Here is an 18,788-nt window from a genome sequence, read left to right as displayed (position 1 = left end):
TGTGATATAATGAGAATTAATTCCATGGGGACCTTATCATTTAAATCGCCTTTTCTCACAATATCACAACTGTCCCCGCTCCCTTCCTCTTTATTAATTTATTAATTGGAATTCTACGTTAGCCAATGGTAGGCTTCCTAACTATCGCATTTTGTTGATCATAGAATTAGGAGCAGTGTCCGTGAGTCGATGCCCAGCAAGTGTAATTTTAACAAAACCAGTCTGAGAGGGGCAGAGTCCCTCTCTTCCATAGAAAACTGAAATCTAAATTGCAACATTTAGGCTACATTTCAAAATTTCAACTCACTTATAGTCACAATATAAATACATAAGCTTACATTTTCTTATTTGGATTTTAATTTTTTTCCCCGCATAATTCAATATTTAGTGAACAAACTTCCAAGTAACACATTGCATATATTTGTGCAGACCTGGCTGTTCACGGTTTAATAGACATGCCCCTCCGATGGCACAGTTTATGGGAACTTTATTCTAATATGGTTATATGCCTCGGGATAAACCCTCGCACTATGTGTCTGCTGGCTGCTTGGGCTGTTAGCTGACAAAGAGTACTTCAAATTATCTCTCACCTACAAAATGCCAGTGAATGATAATTTGCAAATGTTTAATACCCGATGGCCGCATTTTGTCCTGAATTAGTTGAAAATGTCCTTTTTTTTTTTTAAACTATTTTATTTACAACTACAATTCCCAGAAACAGCTCGAGCACCCATACTGCAGGGATGTGCAAGGTTTTGTGGGATTAGAGTCCCTTTAATGATGTTCTCTGAATCGCGTCTAATAGTGCAGACACAGCTACAGACTTGTTTACACGATTAACGGCACATAGCGAACATTGCTACACTCTTATCAAAGTGACAAATGGCAGTTCTGGGAAGTCAGAAATCATCCAATTTAGTTAAAAAACAAAACAAAGCTAAAATGTTCTTTTGTCCATGCAAGTGTAGGAATTTCCCCATCTCCATTTACAGTACGTAATGCACCGATTACACGTCCCACATGCAGAGGCACCCCAGGCTGCAAATGACCAGTTTCTTTGTTCTTAGGGGTATCCAAAGACCCCTAATGTACTTTATTTTGCTGAATTATTTCAGGTGTGAAGAGCGTGTCCTCTCCAACCCCCCTCCTATTTTACAAAAAGTGCAGATTTCAGTGAAAGTGGCAGTTTTATAAAATAATCTTGTTACACCTCCTGGCAGTCACACAACATGCCCTGTTACTTCCTGGTTTGTTTAGCTCAGTGGAACTAAACTAAAAAGGCAGCAATAGCCCAGAGCACATGCCTTGCAAAGACTTCTCACTGAGCTGCATTGGGAAGTCTGTGATTGGACAGTCACAGAAAGCCTGGGCTGGGTTAGAAGGGGCAGGCTTGCAAATAATGCAGACAATAGATTTGCAGTTTTTGCAAGAGGTGTTTAGGTATTTTAGATATACCGTCCATTGAATAAATGCACCATTATTAGGGGTATATATTCTAAACAGTGATTTTTATTTGGGCAGTGCAGTGTTCCTGTAATGTTTTCTCATCTTCAGTCTTCCCCTCTTTGTGTTTCTTTAAACTACTTTTATATGTGTCTGGCCACATTTACCTATGGTTTACCTTGGAAGGACAGGCAGAAAAATACAAGAGACCGCTTTATTACCAAATATAGTTTTGAGTAGTGCCAATTTTTTTTCAATAGATTACAATTGTGCAAAAAAGTAATTAAAGGGATACTGTAGTGCCAGGAATACAAAGCTGTATTCCTGGCCCGACCGATCCCTCTGCCTCCCACCCGATAAATAAAGGGTTAAAAACCCCTTTATTTACTTACCTTATCACAGCGCCAATGTCCCTCGAGGTTCCACCCCCTCCTCAAACCCGCGACGAGCAGGGTCTAATGCGCACGTGCGGCAAATGTCAAGCGTGAGGACGTCCAGCGTCAGATAACAGACCAAAAGTCTGTTACGATTCCGGAAGCGCCCCCAGTGGTTGTCTGGTAGACAGCCACTGAGGGCAGACTTAGGTTTAACATTGCATTACTAGGTGCAAAAGGGACACACCACCCAGACCACTTCAATGAGCTGAAGTGGTCTGGGTGCCTACCGTGTCCCTTTAAGAAAAATACTGGCAAATGAAGAAATAAAAATTCATAAACAATGTCATGTACAAATACTAAATATATTAGGAAATATATAAAGGGACTAAGCGCCATAACTGCAACAGTTTATTGTAGTGGTTATAGTGGTACGAGTCTATGGATGTTGTCCCCTGACTTTCAGACAGTTTTGGAGCAGTTTGATGCAGCGAGCTATGGGTGTTGCAAAAAAATTACAGTTTTTGACAAACGGCTCCCAAAACAATTTTGACGAGAACCGGGGGCTATAGCGTCATGTACACTACAATGAGCTGCAGTGGTTATGATACTTACAGTGTACCTTTAAATACAAGTAATGAACAAATCTCTCCTCCTTTCCACCTTAAAACAAGAGATAAATAAACCCAGCCGTCTGTACAGAGTACAGTTAGGAGGTTGGTGAATAACACTGCCAAAAGCAAATAAACAGTTTAACTCTGATGGATACCATGTGAATATTGGGAATTGCTTAACCAGATTCCTCATTATGCAGAGATACCAGCACGGTCCCTAATGGGCTTATGTCTGCATGGATTTTCCAGTTTATTTTGCTTTGACACCTCCATACAGCCCTGCAATTATTAATTGAATGGGCCATTGTATTCCTGAAAAGGATCTTGGAAGAGCAGATTGTAATGATGACACGGGCTGTCATCGGTCCTTAATGAGTTAATGAAGGTGTTTGTGAGGAGTTCCAGTCGAAGAATAATCACGGAGCTAATGCTATGTACAGAATTAGGGTTCCGATCATAAAAGGTTTGAAACCCCTGATTTAGATTGAGCTTCATGGGAAATGTAGTTTACAAACACCGCAGTGCCAGAGTTAGTGGTTACCACCTCAGGACACAATCCAACCCAACAGACAGATTCTTATAATCATAGAAGCAGAAACACATAATGCTTTTTTAGTATTTTTATTAAAATATAGGATTTTCTTGTTTCTACATAAAAAAAAGCATAAAAATATGTAATATTAGTTTGCTGGAGACACTCATAAAAAGCTGGCTGAATGAGCAGATAAAGTAAGCGTTTGCTTTATTCATTCACTCATCAGGAACCGTGGAAAAAGACATGAGAACTGCAATTTTTTATATCAAATCAGTGGAACAGAGACAAAGCTCTATAGTAAATAGAATCAAAATTGTTACGTAGGCCTAAAATTTCCATATTAATTCCCACGTTTGCTGACAGAGTGAATATGCTTCTGTGGGTTAGATTTATTTAAAAAAAAAATATATATATATATATATATATATATATATATATAATTATATATATATCTGCAAAAAGTATAAACTCCAAATCTTTTGGTGGAACCAACCAACCAGTCTGCCAAAATGAGGATCAGTAGATTATAGGCTACCTGTTAATTAAACTCCAATAATGCACTTGGCTTCAACTTACACATTAAAGCATCCCACTAGGGCAGGAATAGACAACCTTCGGCCCTCCAGATGTTTGCTGATGCCTCGCCAGTATTATGGCTCTAAGAGCATTATGGGAGATGTAGTCCACAACATCTGGAGTGCTGAAGGTAGCCTACCCCTGTACTAAGGCGACAGGAATGCCAGCTGGCAAGCAGAATACGGTAAACAGATGGCTGGACTTTTAAAACGTTGCATCTCTGGAAATAGTAGTACCAGATATTTGGTTAGAAATGCAAATATTAAAACATAATCTGCATTTAATGTATGTATAAAATAAATAAAAGGTAAGCATTGCATTAAGCAAACTCCTGGCCATGAAAGTGATTGGTCACATAGTTCCCAGCGGTAAAATGGAATCCCATTATTGTGCAAGTGATAATCATGATATGTATTTATATATTTTGCCCTTGAGGAACTGCCAGAAGCTCAGGGATTTTCTGTAGAGGATACTATGACTTGCGTTTACTCAGGCAGACCGATCTAGGCCTGGAGATAATCTAGACATGATTTTACATCAATCTGTTAAGAGTTCCCATCCCCCCCGACAGCTAGAGAGCACCAGAACACTGAATCCTGCATTACACAGCATGGCTTTCAAGATGCAAGATGACGTTGGCTGCTGGGTAATATTTGTACATAGTAGCAGATCTAATTCTCCTGGAATCCAAATAAGAGACATGGGGTGGAAATATGCACCAATAACGACTAAATGATTTGAGACATGAACCCAAAAAGGGCGGCCAGAGGAGTCATGGACTAAAATCTAGATTATGTTAAAATTGTCCCATGGCGACAAAGCCTTCCTCGAAAACCACAAAAAAACAAAACTCCTGGCATTTGTGCAAAGCCTTGCATTAGTTTGTGAAAAGCACATTCTTTCCCTCCATACGTCTATCTTCCTTGTTCACCTTGCCTTCCAAAGCTCATTTTCCTAATGCCCTAACACTGCTCACAGATTTGCCCTAACCAGATCCAGTTCATTTACGTCCCAGTTCTTCCTGGGTTTGTCGATCTCCTTCGTTTCAGTCTTTCTTCCACAGTCCCCACCTCTCGTTAGTAGTTTCCTCCCGGGAAAAGAGCACGAACTTCTTCTGAAGCTGTGAACGCAGGTAGGTGTAATCCTGCACATCCAGCCGATGGACCAGCGACAGGTACAGTGTGAGGAAAGAGGAGAGAAGCAAGCGATCGGGGGGCATACTGGGCACTGCCCACAGGATGAGGAGCAGCTCAAGGTAGATGGGGTGTCTGAGATGGGCATACAGGCGGGCGACACGTGGTGACTTATGTGAGAGAGGATCACCCATACCAAAGCAGTGATAATACACCTGTGAAGGAAAGGGATGCCATTAGACAAACATATTATGTTACAACAGCAGCACCCTGTGGCCACCTTTAGGTACTGTAGTTTTAATTCGAGTGATTTTTTAAAAATTCTTTATTTACGTGTAGCCAATTGTCACAGTTACATTCACACCTACTATACACCGAAGAATCACGAAATATACCATAACGAACAATACGTTTTTTTGAATGACATTAGTAGATCACAAGAAGTAGAGTAGAACAGTCAGGAGGTAAAATAAAGAATAAGACAGTTTTAGGGAGGGGGGGGGGGGGGGGGTAAGTTCTTAGTAAGTTTCCCATTTTTGATTAAAAGAAGCTACAGTCTGGAATAAGTGAGCAGTCAACTTATCCATTAAATATGTATCCTGGACCTTATATTCTACTTTGGTTATACTGGGAAGAGTTGTTTTCCTTCTCAATCGTGCACTACTAGAGATTCAGTCAGGTTTAACAGCTGACATTTTAAAAGACATTATAGTGACCAGTTTGTGATAATATCACCTCTGCAAACCCCTTTGTGATGGGTGAGCTCAGCTGTTTCCTTCTTAATAGTTATTCAGGGCATATCGCCTTCCATTAAAGGGGTGGAATAAATTAAAAGAAAGATGGGTGCCCCCTATTTTGGTCAGGTTAAGTCTCCATTAACTGGGATTAAATTCTGCAGTTGAAATGGATCTAGCTTCTGCAGTCTGCATTTTGCACGTCACATCTAGCAACAGAGGACCCTCAGCCCCCGGCAGGACCAAGTAAGAGGACAAACGGTTTGCCACATTACCGGGAAACTGAGCCAGGTACTCCTATAGCAGGCTGCAGTGGTTATAATGCTTAGAGTTACCCTTTAATTATTTAGCAATTATATCAAAAAATCAATTTAGACATGAGCCACTCATCAATCAGAACCCTGGCTTTCAGCTTTTTTTTTATATTGTAGTTCAATTCCAAAAAAGCCCTTGTTATACATACAAATGTGATAATGTGGTAAACACGCTATAGCTTGTTTAGATATTCTTTGCCTGTTAGCAGTACGGTTTAAGGGGCAGTGTAGGTACTATAACCACTACAAATAAAAACAATAATAGAAAAGGCTGCACCACAATAAATAATATAGAATAAAAAATAAGCAAAGTCCAAATAAAAAAAGTCCAACTTTTATGTCCTTACGAATGGTCTTTTGTGCAATGATGGGGTCTTCAGATAGTGTAGTAGTTCAACTTATATGGAAGATAAAAGAGAGGGGCAACCAATAGTGCAATATGTATAGCTCAAATATGGACGTAATAAAAAATAATGGTAGAGAACTCAAATTTAAAAGAGCTTATATCCAGCTCTAGGGTAAAGCGCGTACAGCGGTATAATCCCCGCTTATGGGATATGTAGTGGGTACCTCACCGTCACTGGTGTCCAATTCTCAGAAAAAAAGAGACAGCCAATAGTGCTCACTGTAAGACAGTGTCAATATAAATTAATTAAAAACGTACTTACAAATGGAGAGCAGACCAACTGCTCTGTGATATCAGCATGGGTGGATTGATCCCCACCTAGGATTTCTTTGGGTGCAGGAAACTTCCAAAAGGTTATAAAACCAATAAAAATAAAAAAAATAGATAAAATAATAAAAGGCCAGGGTAGAATAAAAATTATGTGTATATAAAAAAAAGATAATTGGCACAAACAAATGACCAAAATACTTTTAATATAAAAATACACAATATTAAATTTCCATAACGCGTTTCGTCAACAGACTTTTTCAAATGGAATAACAATGTTATTTAACAATTATTTAACAATGTTATTCCATTTGAAAAAGTCGTTTGACAAAACGCGTTGTGGAAATTTATTTGAGCTATTCATATTGCACTATTGGTTGTCCCTCTCTTTTATCTTCCATATAAGTGGAACTACTACACTATCTGAAGACCATCATTGCACAAAAGACCATTCGTAAGGACATAAAAGTTTGACTTTTTTTATTTGGACTTTGCTTATTTTTTATTCTATATTATTTATTGTGGCGCAGCCTTTTGTATTATTTTTTTATTTATCTTGTTTTAAAGGGTTTTGAGGGATTCCCTTTTAAGGGTTGCTGCCTGTAAGTTGACCAGCGCTGTCTCATTCTCTTACCATTTCTACTATAACTAATACAGCCTGCATCGGCGATTATGGTGTCTGGAAACTTCTGGTGCCTTCCCATGATAAAAAAAATTAGCTATCGAATGGTTTGACACTTACGCAGGTTCCCAGGGTGCCTCCAGTCTGGCCTTCACTTTTGAGATAGCTAAAGTGGAAGTCTCCCTTCTGTAATAGATATACCAATATCATCCCTATTTGGACAAAATTCTTTGGAGTGTCAGTTGCTGCTCTCAGCAAGTCACTTTTGGCCAAACATGGACAGATTGACATCAATTAAGAAGCGGAAGGAATTTCCCCATTAGAAATTTCAGAAATGGAGGCTGAGGCACCCAAGTGACCCAGGTAAGTGTCCAACTTGTTTGAAAACTGTTTAACTAAAGTGACATCGCACCAGAGGACTCCTGACACCATAACTTCTACAAGGTGCTGTAATGGTTATGCCTAGACTGCCACTTTAAATAACCAGGAGAACAGTAGAATCATTGCGTGCAGGCCATCACTGTATTTTGAGTTCACCAAGTTCTTTGTGAATAAGCCCAAATAACTATTATAAGACAGACTAACTCAGAAGTTAAGCAGCGAATACAGATACACAAAAATAAGAAAATAATTTTATTTTAATACACAGGACAGTGTCTTTAGGGATAATAAATGTGACGTATAATTCCTAGTTCCAGTAGGAATAGCACCATGGATATTGAAAACATATCACCTCTGGGTTTATGCCCACCTGTTTAATGCCCATTAGCTCGGCATAGTCGAAGATAAGCAGAACGCTAAATATCAGCAGCCAAGAGATGGTATGCAGGAGGGCACACAGCAGAGGCAGTAGCGCATTCCAATAATCTGAAGATACGTTCCACAGGTAGGGACCATGTGGGCAGGGTTGCCAGGACCTTATCATTACCTGGAAGACAGGGAAAGAGAACAGTAATCTAGAATGTTATGCCTCCCCAGCTCTCAACCAGTCCTGTTACTTCCTGGTTTGGTTAGCTCAGTGGAGCTGACCTCAAGAGGCAGCAATTACCCAGAGCACCTGCCTTGCAAAGACTTCTCATTGAGCTAGGTTAGGAAGACTGTGATTGGTCAGACACAGAAAGTCAACTTATTTTGAGAGTGAACACACACACACACACAAAGCTATGGGTTGGTACACCTGATTGCAATAACCAAAAGGTTAAAATCTCAAGATGGCATAATGACACTTCTGGTTATTTGTTAATAAGAATTACCATAACAAACAAACCACAACTACCCATGGTGACAGTAACAGTGGCTATAAAACACACTAATAAAATGGCACTGTCACGCTGTACTTACCTTTTCCCAATCTCTTCCTCTTCCCTACTCTAACTATTTTTTTCCATTTTCATCTATTTCTAACTAAAAACATAAGACAAAGTAGGGACTTATTTAGCGTATGTATTTTTCTTGGACACTGGGCAGAGATATAATGTCAATCCCGACAGTCACCAGCAAAAAGTAGAACTCACCTTTACCTGACCCTTCCCCCCAACCATCACGATCCCTATTGGTGATGTCACCATAGGCTGTCTTTGCAAATTCTGAGGGTGCCAGTGTCGCTTTAACCAAGAACGAATTTTTATTTTTTACATATTTTTTAATTGCCTTGCTATGAGACTTAACTTAGATGTGAGAGTAGGACAACATATTTAACATGTGGGAATACACTACACACATGACCACAGCACAGACCTGTAACAGACAAGCAAGCTCAACTACATTTTTTAGGAGGAGTTGACTAGGTATAAGATTAGAAGTGTATGCACTAGTTTGGCTCAGAACATGTTAGCGTGAATTAGAAACACAGAAACAAACCAGAATATAAAATCTTTTTATCCCTCAGAATGGGTGGAATCTGCATGCTAGGTGATTCCTATTAAGTATAAATACTAGATATTTAAGTATAAAGTGTTGCAGCTTTTTATGTGAATGAGAGTCCATTACTTAGGGATCAGGCTGGAGATGATCTCCCTTTTTACTGACTTCTGGCTTTTAACACTCACGTTTAATTGCTAACCCAGTAATACAGTAATCAGTGGCGGTACCTGCAGAGACAGGGCAGTGCAGAGGATATAGACGGAACGCTGCAGCACGCCGAACACACGGGTGATTCCACCCTTCACTGCCGACCAGGCCATGATGCTGTGCTGGAGTACAAACAGAAAAAGCAGGGCGACATCTATCCCAAGGGATCGCAGCACCTGAGAATCTTCCACAGCTTCGCCCCATGACAGCGAGGTTTCACCTGTTGCAAAGAGAGAATTAATAGGTAAGAGCTAAGACATCGCTATTTGTAGTGTACAAGGACTGTTTACCGTCACCCGCCATCACCCTTAAGACTTAATTCTCCCCACTTATGGATAGATCATATGCCTTTGTAGAAGGTTTGCTGTACTCAATGAGAACGTGAGAAGGTTCCTGCTTTATCCTTAGCCTAGGAGGAATGGTCCAGTTTAAAAGCGTAAACTTCACTTATTCCTCCTATCGATATAATTAGGTTACATGTTGATTTATAAGCAACATTATAACAAATATAACATTACATAAAACATGTATGTATTGTATCATTACAATAGTGCTTTACAATATACAATGGGAATATTTAAAGGATCATTATAGGGTCAGGAACACAAACATGTATTCCTGACCCTATAGTGTTTAACCCACCATTTAGGTGGCTTGCCCCCACTTAGCCCCCTTAAAAGTTAATAAAAAAAAAAATTATTCCTAGTAGCGTGCGGGTCTGCCGGCTCTAGATCCTTCTCCTTGGTGACATCAGAATTTCAGATTTTTAGCCAATCCAATGCTTTCCAATGGGGAAAGCATTGGATTGGCTAAAATCAAGGGGCGGTGGCAAATTCCGTTTTGGCCTATCAGCGCCTCCTCATAGAGACGCATTCAATCAATGCATCGCTATGAGAAAAATTCAGTGTCCCCATGCAGAGCGTAAAGACGCTGAGCGGCACTGCTGCCTATTGCGCAGCCTTGAGCCAGGAAGCTCCTCCAATGGCCATCTGAGGAGTGGCTACTTGGAGGTGTCCAGGGGGGCAATGTAAACACTGTCTTTTCTCTTAAAATTAAGCTGTAGTTGTTCTGGTGACTATAGTGTGCCTTTAAAGGAACGCTCCAACTACCATGACAACCTAACTGATTTGAAGTGGTCATGAAGAGTCTGTATGTGCAGTGTTTCAGCGTGAAACACTCCACATACTTAGATAATCTTATTTGTGTGCTGAGAACAAATTGCACCCCCAGCACATATGACTAAGGCAGCCCTTAATTCTGGGCATAAATTATGTCTGTTGTCAGCGCATACAGCATGCCGACAACAGATGTGAAAATCTTCCCTCCCACCATGTTTATTTAAAATAAACCCTCCCATCTCACCTTATTTGTTTGTGGATGGTGGTAGGGGTGGGATAACTTTATATTAACAATTGTTATTGGTTTGTGGATGGTGGCAGCAGTGGGATAACTTTATATTAATGATTGTTATTGGTTTGAGGGTGGTGGATGGTGGTAGCGGTGGGATAACTTTATATAAATTATTGTTATTGGTTTGTAGATGGTGGCAGAAGTGGGATAACTTTATATTAACGATTGTTATTGGTTTGTGGATGGTGGCAGCAGTGGGATAACTTTATATTAACAATTGTTATTGGTTTGTGGATGGTGGCAGCAGTGGGATAACTTTATATTAACGATTGTTATTGGTTTGTGGATGGTGGCAAAAGTGGGATAACATTATATTAATGATTGTTATTGGTTTGTGGATGGTGTTAGCGGCAGGATAACATTATATTAATGATTGTTATTGGTTTGTGGATGGTGTTAGCGGCAGGATAACATTATATTAATGATTGTTATTGGTTTGTGGATGGTGTTAGCAGTGGGATAACTTTATATTAAATTATTGTTATTGGTTTGTGCATGGTGGCAGAAGTGGGATATTTTCCTAATGCTTATTTTTAGCATACATTATTGATAATGACTAAAATGAAATTCTCTCTGAATTGCTCTGTATTTACCTACATGTCTGTTTATTTATTTATTTATAAATGATTGGAATAAGGACTAACTGGGTTTACCACTTCAGCCCCTCACCCCCCCCATCCCAGCCGGTAAGTTACCACTACAGCCCACCCCTCCCCGCCGGAAAATTACCCCTTCAGCCCCTCACTCCCGCCCCCCCGCCGGTAAATTACCACTTCACGCCCGCTGCCCCCCTCTCACTTCCCAGCCGGTGAATTACCCCTTCAGCCCCCCCACCCCTCACTCCCCAGCCTGTGTTACCCCTTCCCCCCGAGCCTCCGCCATGTTTCCCACCTGACTCTCCGCTGATATTTTTAAATATCGCCCCGAAGGACAGGAATCGCACGAACTCGGCCCCCGTCCCGAATCCGGCCACGAAGCACAGCAGGGAGACCAGGGCCAGCGCTATGCAGGTCGGCAGAGCAGGCCCCGGGGAAGCCGCGGGTGGCGGTAGGGGATCAGCGGACATTCTCCCGGGCTGACAATTCACTTGAGTACCGAGGATCCGGCCTCCTGCCCAAGCCACGCCCGCTTCCGTGACATCACGCTCAGAGCCCCGCCCCCATTGCTGTGGGCGAAAGGCTCTGCATAGACGCACCCAATTCAGGAGGGGTGTTTTTCCTACCTCGTATCTTTACTAATGCAGAGTGCTTCCACAAACTCCCCTATTCTGTAACTATAACAGATCCACACATTGATACACTAGGCATGCAGGTGGCATGTTCCAAGCATTGTACCATCTGCCCGGCTAGCTCAGTCGGTAGAGCATGAGACTCTTAATCTCAGGGTCGTGGGTTCGAGCCCCACGTTGGGCGCAGATATTTTTTATAAGCTATATACTTATTGTTTATTTGCTATTATTATTATTATATAACTCATTTTAGTATTTTATTATTTCTTTTCTTATTGATAATTATTATGCTCCATTTATGTCGATTTATTTCCTTTGTTGGTTGTTGTTAATTATTATTTTAACCCTTTGCATTTTTTTTAATTTTAATTAATTCCGTTGGTAATTATTATTATTGTGTATAAACTATAAACTGCTTATTTTTTTTTTAGATTTAATGGCTCACTTTTTATAAAAAAAAATATATATATATATATATTTTAATAAGATTAAAAAAGCCATTGAACTAACCATTATTATATTTATTTATACGTCGAAACACGTCACTGCAGCTGATCCAGTCGAGGGAGAGAATTAAGTCGTGATCTATGCACCAAAGAAAAAGGTTAAGAAAACTGCCAGGAGAGAGCGAGGAATAATAACTGTATCGTTGGTGGCAAATATCAACCAATTAGGCTAGGTATCTCTAAAAATAGAGGTGAAATAAGTCACCACAACAAAAAGAAAAGGAAAACAAAATTCAAACAGAAATAACAACGTACATATTTACAAAAAATTATCCTGAGTGGAGCTATAATGTCTGTATATGAAAATCTGGTAGTTCTACCCAAATCTAGGGATAATGAATACAGAGTAAGGTAGTACAGCAAGCATGTCAAACTCAAAGTCTGGCACATGCCACATAAACAAGGTTTAAGTTTATGTGGGCCGCAAAAAAACAATACCTTAAATTTTCATAGAAACGTAGGTTTATTTAAAAAAAAAACAGTATAAAAAAAAAACCAGCATCCCCCTCTACTAAACCACAGCATCACTCTCTACCACCCTGTGCCAAATCTGATCCTCCCGCTACTTCTTGAAACCCTGTGAAGCTGGAGCACGTTGATGTCACATGGCGTTGCGTGCCTCCATGCACCTCCAGGTACTCCTGTCCAGTCGCAGCCAATGCAATACTGACCAACACACACACACACACATTCACAGACAGACACACTCATTCACAGACACACACACTCATTCACAGACAGACACACACATTCACAGACACACACACATTCACAGACAGACAGACACACACACTCATTCACAGACAGACACACAGACACACACACACAGACACACACTCACAGACAGACACACACACTCACAGACAGACACACTCATTCACAGACACACACATTCACAGACAGACACACACACTCATTCACAGACAGACACACACATTCACAGACAGACACACACACTCATTCACAGACAGACACACACTCATTCACAGACAGACAGACACACAGACAGACAGACAGACACACTCACAGACAGACACACACACTCACAGACAGACACACACACTCACAGACAGACACAGACACACACAGACACACACACAGACACACAGACACACATATACTCACTGACAGAATCACACACTCTGACAGACACACTTATTTTATTATTTATTATTGCCATTTATATAGCGCCAACAGATTCCGTAGCGCTTTACAATATTATGAGAGGGGGATTCAACTATAAATAGGACAATTACAAATAAACTTACAGGAACAATAGGTTGAAGAGGACCCTGCTCAAACGAGCTTACATTCTATAGGAGGTGGGGTGTAAAACACATTAGGACAGGAATTTACAATCAAATAAGGTGGGCTGCCCTTTAGGAGAGGGAAAGAGACAGGTATGTGAGGTAAGGGTTAGTCTTGGAGGCCATAAGCTTTCCTAAAGAGATGGGTTTTAAGGCACTTCTTAAAAGATGCAAGACTAGGGGAGAGTCTGATGGCGGTAGGCAGGCTATTCCATAGGAAGGGAGCCGCCCGTGAGAAGTCCTGCAAGCGCGAGTTGGCCGTACGAGTGCGGACAACGGACAGGAGGTGGTCACGGGCAGAACGGAGAGACCGAGAAGGGACATACCTATGGATCTGTGAGGAGATATAAGAGGGGCTAGAGTTGTTCAGTGCTTTATAGGTGTGAGTTAGTACCTTGAATTGACTCCTATAGCATACAGGAAGCCAATGTAAGGACTGGCAGAGGGGTGAGGTGTGAGAGAAACGACTAGAGAGGAAAATCAATCTAGCAGCAGCATTCATTACGGACTGTAAGGGTGCAGTACGGCTATTGGGGAGACCAATCAGGAGAGCGTTACAATAATCCATGCGGGAAATTACTAGAGCATGGACAAGCTCCTTGGTAGTATCTGGTGCAAGAAAGGGGCGGATGCGGGCTATGTTTTTAAGATGGAATCTACAGGATTTGGCAACATGCTGGATGTGAGGCTCAAAGGTGAGACCAGAGTCAAGTATGACGCCAAGACAGCGTGCTTGCAAGGATGGACTGATGTTGGTACCACAAACTTGGAGGGAGAGCGAAAGAGGAGGATCAGTATTAGGAGGAGGAAAGACAAGGAGCTCAGTTTTTGAGAGATTGAGTTTCAGAAAGCGGGAGGACATCCAGTCAGAGATGGAAGAAAGGCAAGCAGTGACACGTTGCAGGACGGCAGGGGAGAGGTCCGGGGAGGAGAGATATAGTTGGGTGTCATCAGCGTACAGGTGGTAGTGAAATCCAAAAGAGGTAATAAGTTTGCCAAGAGAGGCAGTATAAAGAGAAAATAGAAGGGGACCAAGGACGGAGCCTTGGGGAACTCCAACTGAGACAGGGCAAGGGGAGGAGGTATCATTAGAAAAGGAGACACTGAATGAGCGTTGGGAGAGATAGGAGGAAAACCACGAGAGGACAGAGTCACAGAGACCAAGCGATTGAAGAGTTTGAAGAAGGAGAGCATGATCAACGGTGTCAAAGGCCGCTGAGAGGTCAAGAAGAATTAGTATGGAGTAGTGGCCTTTGGATTTAGCTGCGATTAGGTCGTTAGTAACTTTGATAAGGGCAGTCTCTGTAGAGTGGAGAGGGCGGAAGCCAGATTGAAGAGGGTCAAGGAGAGAGTTGGAATTGAGGAAATGAGACACACGGGTAAAGACAAGTCTTTCCAGAAGCTTTGAGGAAAAAGGGAGCAGGGATATGGGACGGTAGTTAGAGGGGGTGGATGGGTCGAGGGATGGTTTTTTTAGTATAGGTACTACAGTGGCATGTTTAAGGTCAGCAGGGACGATGCCAGAGGAGAGCGAGCAGTTGAAGATGTGTGTTAAAGAAGGCACGAGACAAGTGGAGAGAGATCTAATAAGGTGAGATGGGACAGGATCGAGCGGGCAAGTGGTGGGGCGAGAGGAGCAAAGAAGAGCAGCCACCTCTTGGTCAGTAGCTGGGGAGAATGTCTGAAGGGTAGGAAAGGCATGATCTATGTGTGATTGAGAAACAGAAAGGCAAGGAGGGGAGAATTCTTTCCTTAGCTGTTCAATCTTGTCAGTGAAGTAACATGCGAAGTTATCAGCAGTAAGGTTTGTTTTGGGGGTGGCCACAGCAGTGTGAAGAAGAGAATTAAAGGTGTGAAAGAGACGCCTGGGGTTGCGGGAACATGAACTAATGAGAGTGGAAAAATAGGACTGTTTGGCAAGGGCAAGGGCTGCACTGTATGAGCACAATATGAATCTATAATGGAGAAAGTCTGATTGTGTACGAGACTTCCTCCAGGAGCGTTCAGCACAACGGGAGCATCTTTGCAGGTAGCGCGTTGATTTAGTATGCCATGGTTGGGGGCGGGTCCTCCTTGAGGTGCTTGTTTGGAGTGGCGCTGCAGTGTTCAAGGCAGATGTAAGAGTAGAGTTATATATGGAGATGGCCTGTGAAGGACAGGAGAGGGAAGGGATGGACAGCAGTTGTGAATCAATGTCAGATGACAACTGTTGGAGATCAAGAGAATTAAGGTCCCTCCTGAGTTGAGGGGGGTTAGGCTGAGGTTTTTGGGTGAGGGGGTATGTGAGAGCAAATGATAAGAGGTGGTGATCAGAGAGTGGATATGGAGTGTTGCAGATATTAGATACTGTACATGCATAAGTGAAGATTAGGTCAAGGGTATTGCCAGCTACATGGGTGGGAGAATCTGCCCACTGCGATAGCCCGAGGGAGGAAGTGATGGAAAGTAGTTTGGTGGCTGCAGAGGTCAAAGGTGGGTTTATAGGAATATTGAAGTCCCCGAGAATTAGGGATGGAATGTTAGAAGAGAGGAAATAGGGTAGCCAGGCAGCAAAGTGGTCAAGGAAGAGAAGAGGGGAACCAGGGGGGCGGTAAATAACAGCAATGTTAGCAGAGAAGGGTTTGAAAAGGCGAATTGAGTGTATTTCAAATGATGGGAAAGAGAGAGAAGGGGGGGTGGGAAGAGGTTTAAAAGAGCAGTGAGGGGAGAGGAGAAACCCAACACCACCACCTTTACATTCAGAGTTTCTTGGGTTGTGGGTAAGTTGGAGACCACCGAAGGACAAAGATGCAGGGGTGGCAGTGTCAGAGGGGGAGAGCCAGGTTTCTGTTATGGCTAGTAAATCTATAGAACAAGAGATGAAGAAGTCATGGACAGCAGTGGATTTAGTTATATTGCAAACAGAGCGTGCGTTCCAGAGGGCAGTATTGAAGGAGGATTTAGAGGAACATGAGATGGGTATGAGATTAGTGTGGATCCTTGGGTTAGTATGTGCTGAGTTTGTTGCGAGGGGGCCGGGGTTAGGAGAGACATCACCAGCAGCTAGGAGCAGAAGGATAGAAAGGAAGTGAAGGTGGGAGTAGGATTTGAAAGTTTTGTAGGATGGTATGTATGTAGAGGATTTGTGAGGAGTTGGTGGAGATAGGCTGGAAAGGTATGTGTAGAGTGCATGGGCTGAATAGAGAGGGGAGGGGAGTAAGGTTGAAGTAATAATTATGGTGTTGCTAGGGATAGGTGAGTGAAAGGATAGCGATATTTTAGTGATGAGAGAAGTTAGTGTTAAAGTGAAAAATAGAAGGGAGAACATTAGAAAAAGTGTATTATATAGATTTGTAGATCATATATACAAACACACAAATATCAATGAGTGATTAAACCAATGTAAGGATGCAGTGTGTTAAATATATTCAGGTGAGGAGAGGTTTAGTGATTTGATTGGTGTGTTAAGGAAACCAGCTGATGTGCACTATCTATAAGTAAGTTGTCGACCATGGGGCGGGATGGGTGGGCAATCTTCCAGAGATGATACCTCTGCTCTGAAGATTCAGCAGGACTTGGTTGCTTGGGAGTGCTGGGTGTTAATGCTGTTTTAAGGGGCCCAGTCTGAAATATAAGGTCTGAGGTTAGAAAAAAAAAAGAAATAAAACACACTATTATGGGTGGGGAGACATGGGGCTATTGAGGTAATTAATTAGAGATGAAAAACTAAAAGGAGATAACATTTGGGATAAAAAGATAGGAAGGATCAGATAGGTGAAAGTCATAAACCATGAACATAAATTTACAAGATTATCAGTGAGTAGTAACACTAGGTAAACAAACAATTAACAAAAAGTCTTAAAGAATGAACATAAAATGACATGATCACAGCAGCTTTAAGCAAAACAAGAACAGAAGATCGGGATGGGAGATATAGGTATCAATTAAGTAGTGATAGTATAGGGAGGGAGATGGAATAGAACACAATTTTAAAATAAGAGTTTAAAGGAAACAGTAATACAGGTATTCTTGAGTAGATCTTCCAGAGATGATACCTCTGCTCTGAAGATTCAGCAGGACTTGGTTGCTTGGGAGTGCTGGGTGTTAATGCTGTTTTAAGGGGCCCAGTCTGAAATATAAGGTCTGAGGTTAGAAAAAAAAAAGAAATAAAACACACTATTATGGGTGGGGAGACATGGGGCTATTGAGGTAATTAATTAGAGATGAAAAACTAAAAGGAGATAACATTTGGGATAAAAAGATAGGAAGGATCAGATAGGTGAAAGTCATAAACCATGAACATAAATTTACAAGATTATCAGTGAGTAGTAACACTAGGTAAACAAACAATTAACAAAAAGTCTTAAAGAATGAACATAAAATGACATGATCACAGCAGCTTTAAGCAAAACAAGAACAGAAGATCGGGATGGGAGATATAGGTATCAATTAAGTAGTGATAGTATAGGGAGGGAGATGGAATAGAACACAATTTTAAAATAAGAGTTTAAAGGAAACAGTAATACAGGTATTCTTGAGTAGATCTTCCAGAGATGATACCTCTGCTCTGAAGATTCAGCAGGACTTGGTTGCTTGGGAGTGCTGGGTGTTAATGCTGTTTTAAGGGGCCCAGTCTGAAATATAAGGTCTGAGGTTAGAAAAAAAAAAGAAATAAAACACACTATTATGGGTGGGGAGACATGGGGCTATTGAGGTAATTAATTAGAGATGAAAAACTAAAAGGAGATAACATTTGGGATAAAAAGATAGGAAGGATCAGATAGGTGAAAGTCATAAACCATGAACATAAATTTACAAGATTATCAGTGAGTAGTAACACTAGGTAAACAAACAATTAACAAAAAGTCTTAAAGAATGAACATAAAATGACATGATCACAGCAGCTTTAAGCAAAACAAGAACAGAAGATCGGGATGGGAGATATAGGTATCAATTAAGTAGTGATAGTATAGGGAGGGAGATGGAATAGAACACAATTTTAAAATAAGAGTTTAAAGGAAACAGTAATACAGGTATTCTTGAGTAGATCTTCCAGAGATGATACCTCTGCTCTGAAGATTCAGCAGGACTTGGTTGCTTGGGAGTGCTGGGTGTTAATGCTGTTTTAAGGGGCCCAGTCTGAAATATAAGGTCTGAGGTTAGAAAAAAAAAAGAAATAAAACACACTATTATGGGTGGGGAGACATGGGGCTATTGAGGTAATTAATTAGAGATGAAAAACTAAAAGGAGATAACATTTGGGATAAAAA

The 18,788-nt window shown here is 41.2% G+C and overlaps 1 protein-coding gene and 1 non-coding gene across 2 annotated transcripts; one reads left to right on the top strand and one right to left on the bottom strand.

Annotated features, from left to right (window-relative positions):
* Positions 1–3,409: 3,409 nt before the first annotated feature.
* NRM (nurim) lies at positions 3,410–11,645 on the bottom strand. Its single transcript, XM_063431322.1, has 4 exons — positions 11,390–11,645; positions 9,109–9,308; positions 7,770–7,946; positions 3,410–4,890 (listed from the first exon to the last, which is right to left on the bottom strand). Exons 1-4 carry the CDS (start codon positions 11,562–11,564, stop codon positions 4,588–4,590), a joined length of 855 nt encoding a protein of 284 aa, XP_063287392.1. The 5' UTR covers positions 11,565–11,645; the 3' UTR covers positions 3,410–4,587.
* Positions 11,646–11,837: 192 nt separating this feature from the next.
* Positions 11,838–11,910, top strand: TRNAK-CUU (transfer RNA lysine (anticodon CUU)). The gene has a single exon. It is a non-coding gene; the product is annotated as a tRNA-Lys (tRNA).
* Positions 11,911–18,788: the final 6,878 nt, after the last annotated feature.

The sequence above is a fragment of the Pelobates fuscus genome, chromosome 9, assembly GCF_036172605.1.
Source record: "Pelobates fuscus isolate aPelFus1 chromosome 9, aPelFus1.pri, whole genome shotgun sequence".
NCBI classification, from domain to species: domain Eukaryota; kingdom Metazoa; phylum Chordata; class Amphibia; order Anura; family Pelobatidae; genus Pelobates; species Pelobates fuscus.
This window is presented reverse-complemented; position numbering and strand designations above follow the sequence as displayed.

Excerpts from the sequence above, each read along its gene's own strand:
- NRM (XM_063431322.1), bottom strand. The coding sequence starts at position 11,564 with ATGTCCGCTGATCCCCTACCGCCACCCGCGGCTTCCCCGGGGCCTGCT. Across the intron at positions 9,309-11,389 it reads AAATATCAGCGGAGAGTCAG|GTGAAACCTCGCTGTCATGG; the intron begins GTGGGAAACATG and ends TCTTTGCAACAG. Across the intron at positions 4,891-7,769 it reads AGCTAATGGGCATTAAACAG|GTGTATTATCACTGCTTTGG; the intron begins GTGGGCATAAAC and ends TTTCCTTCACAG.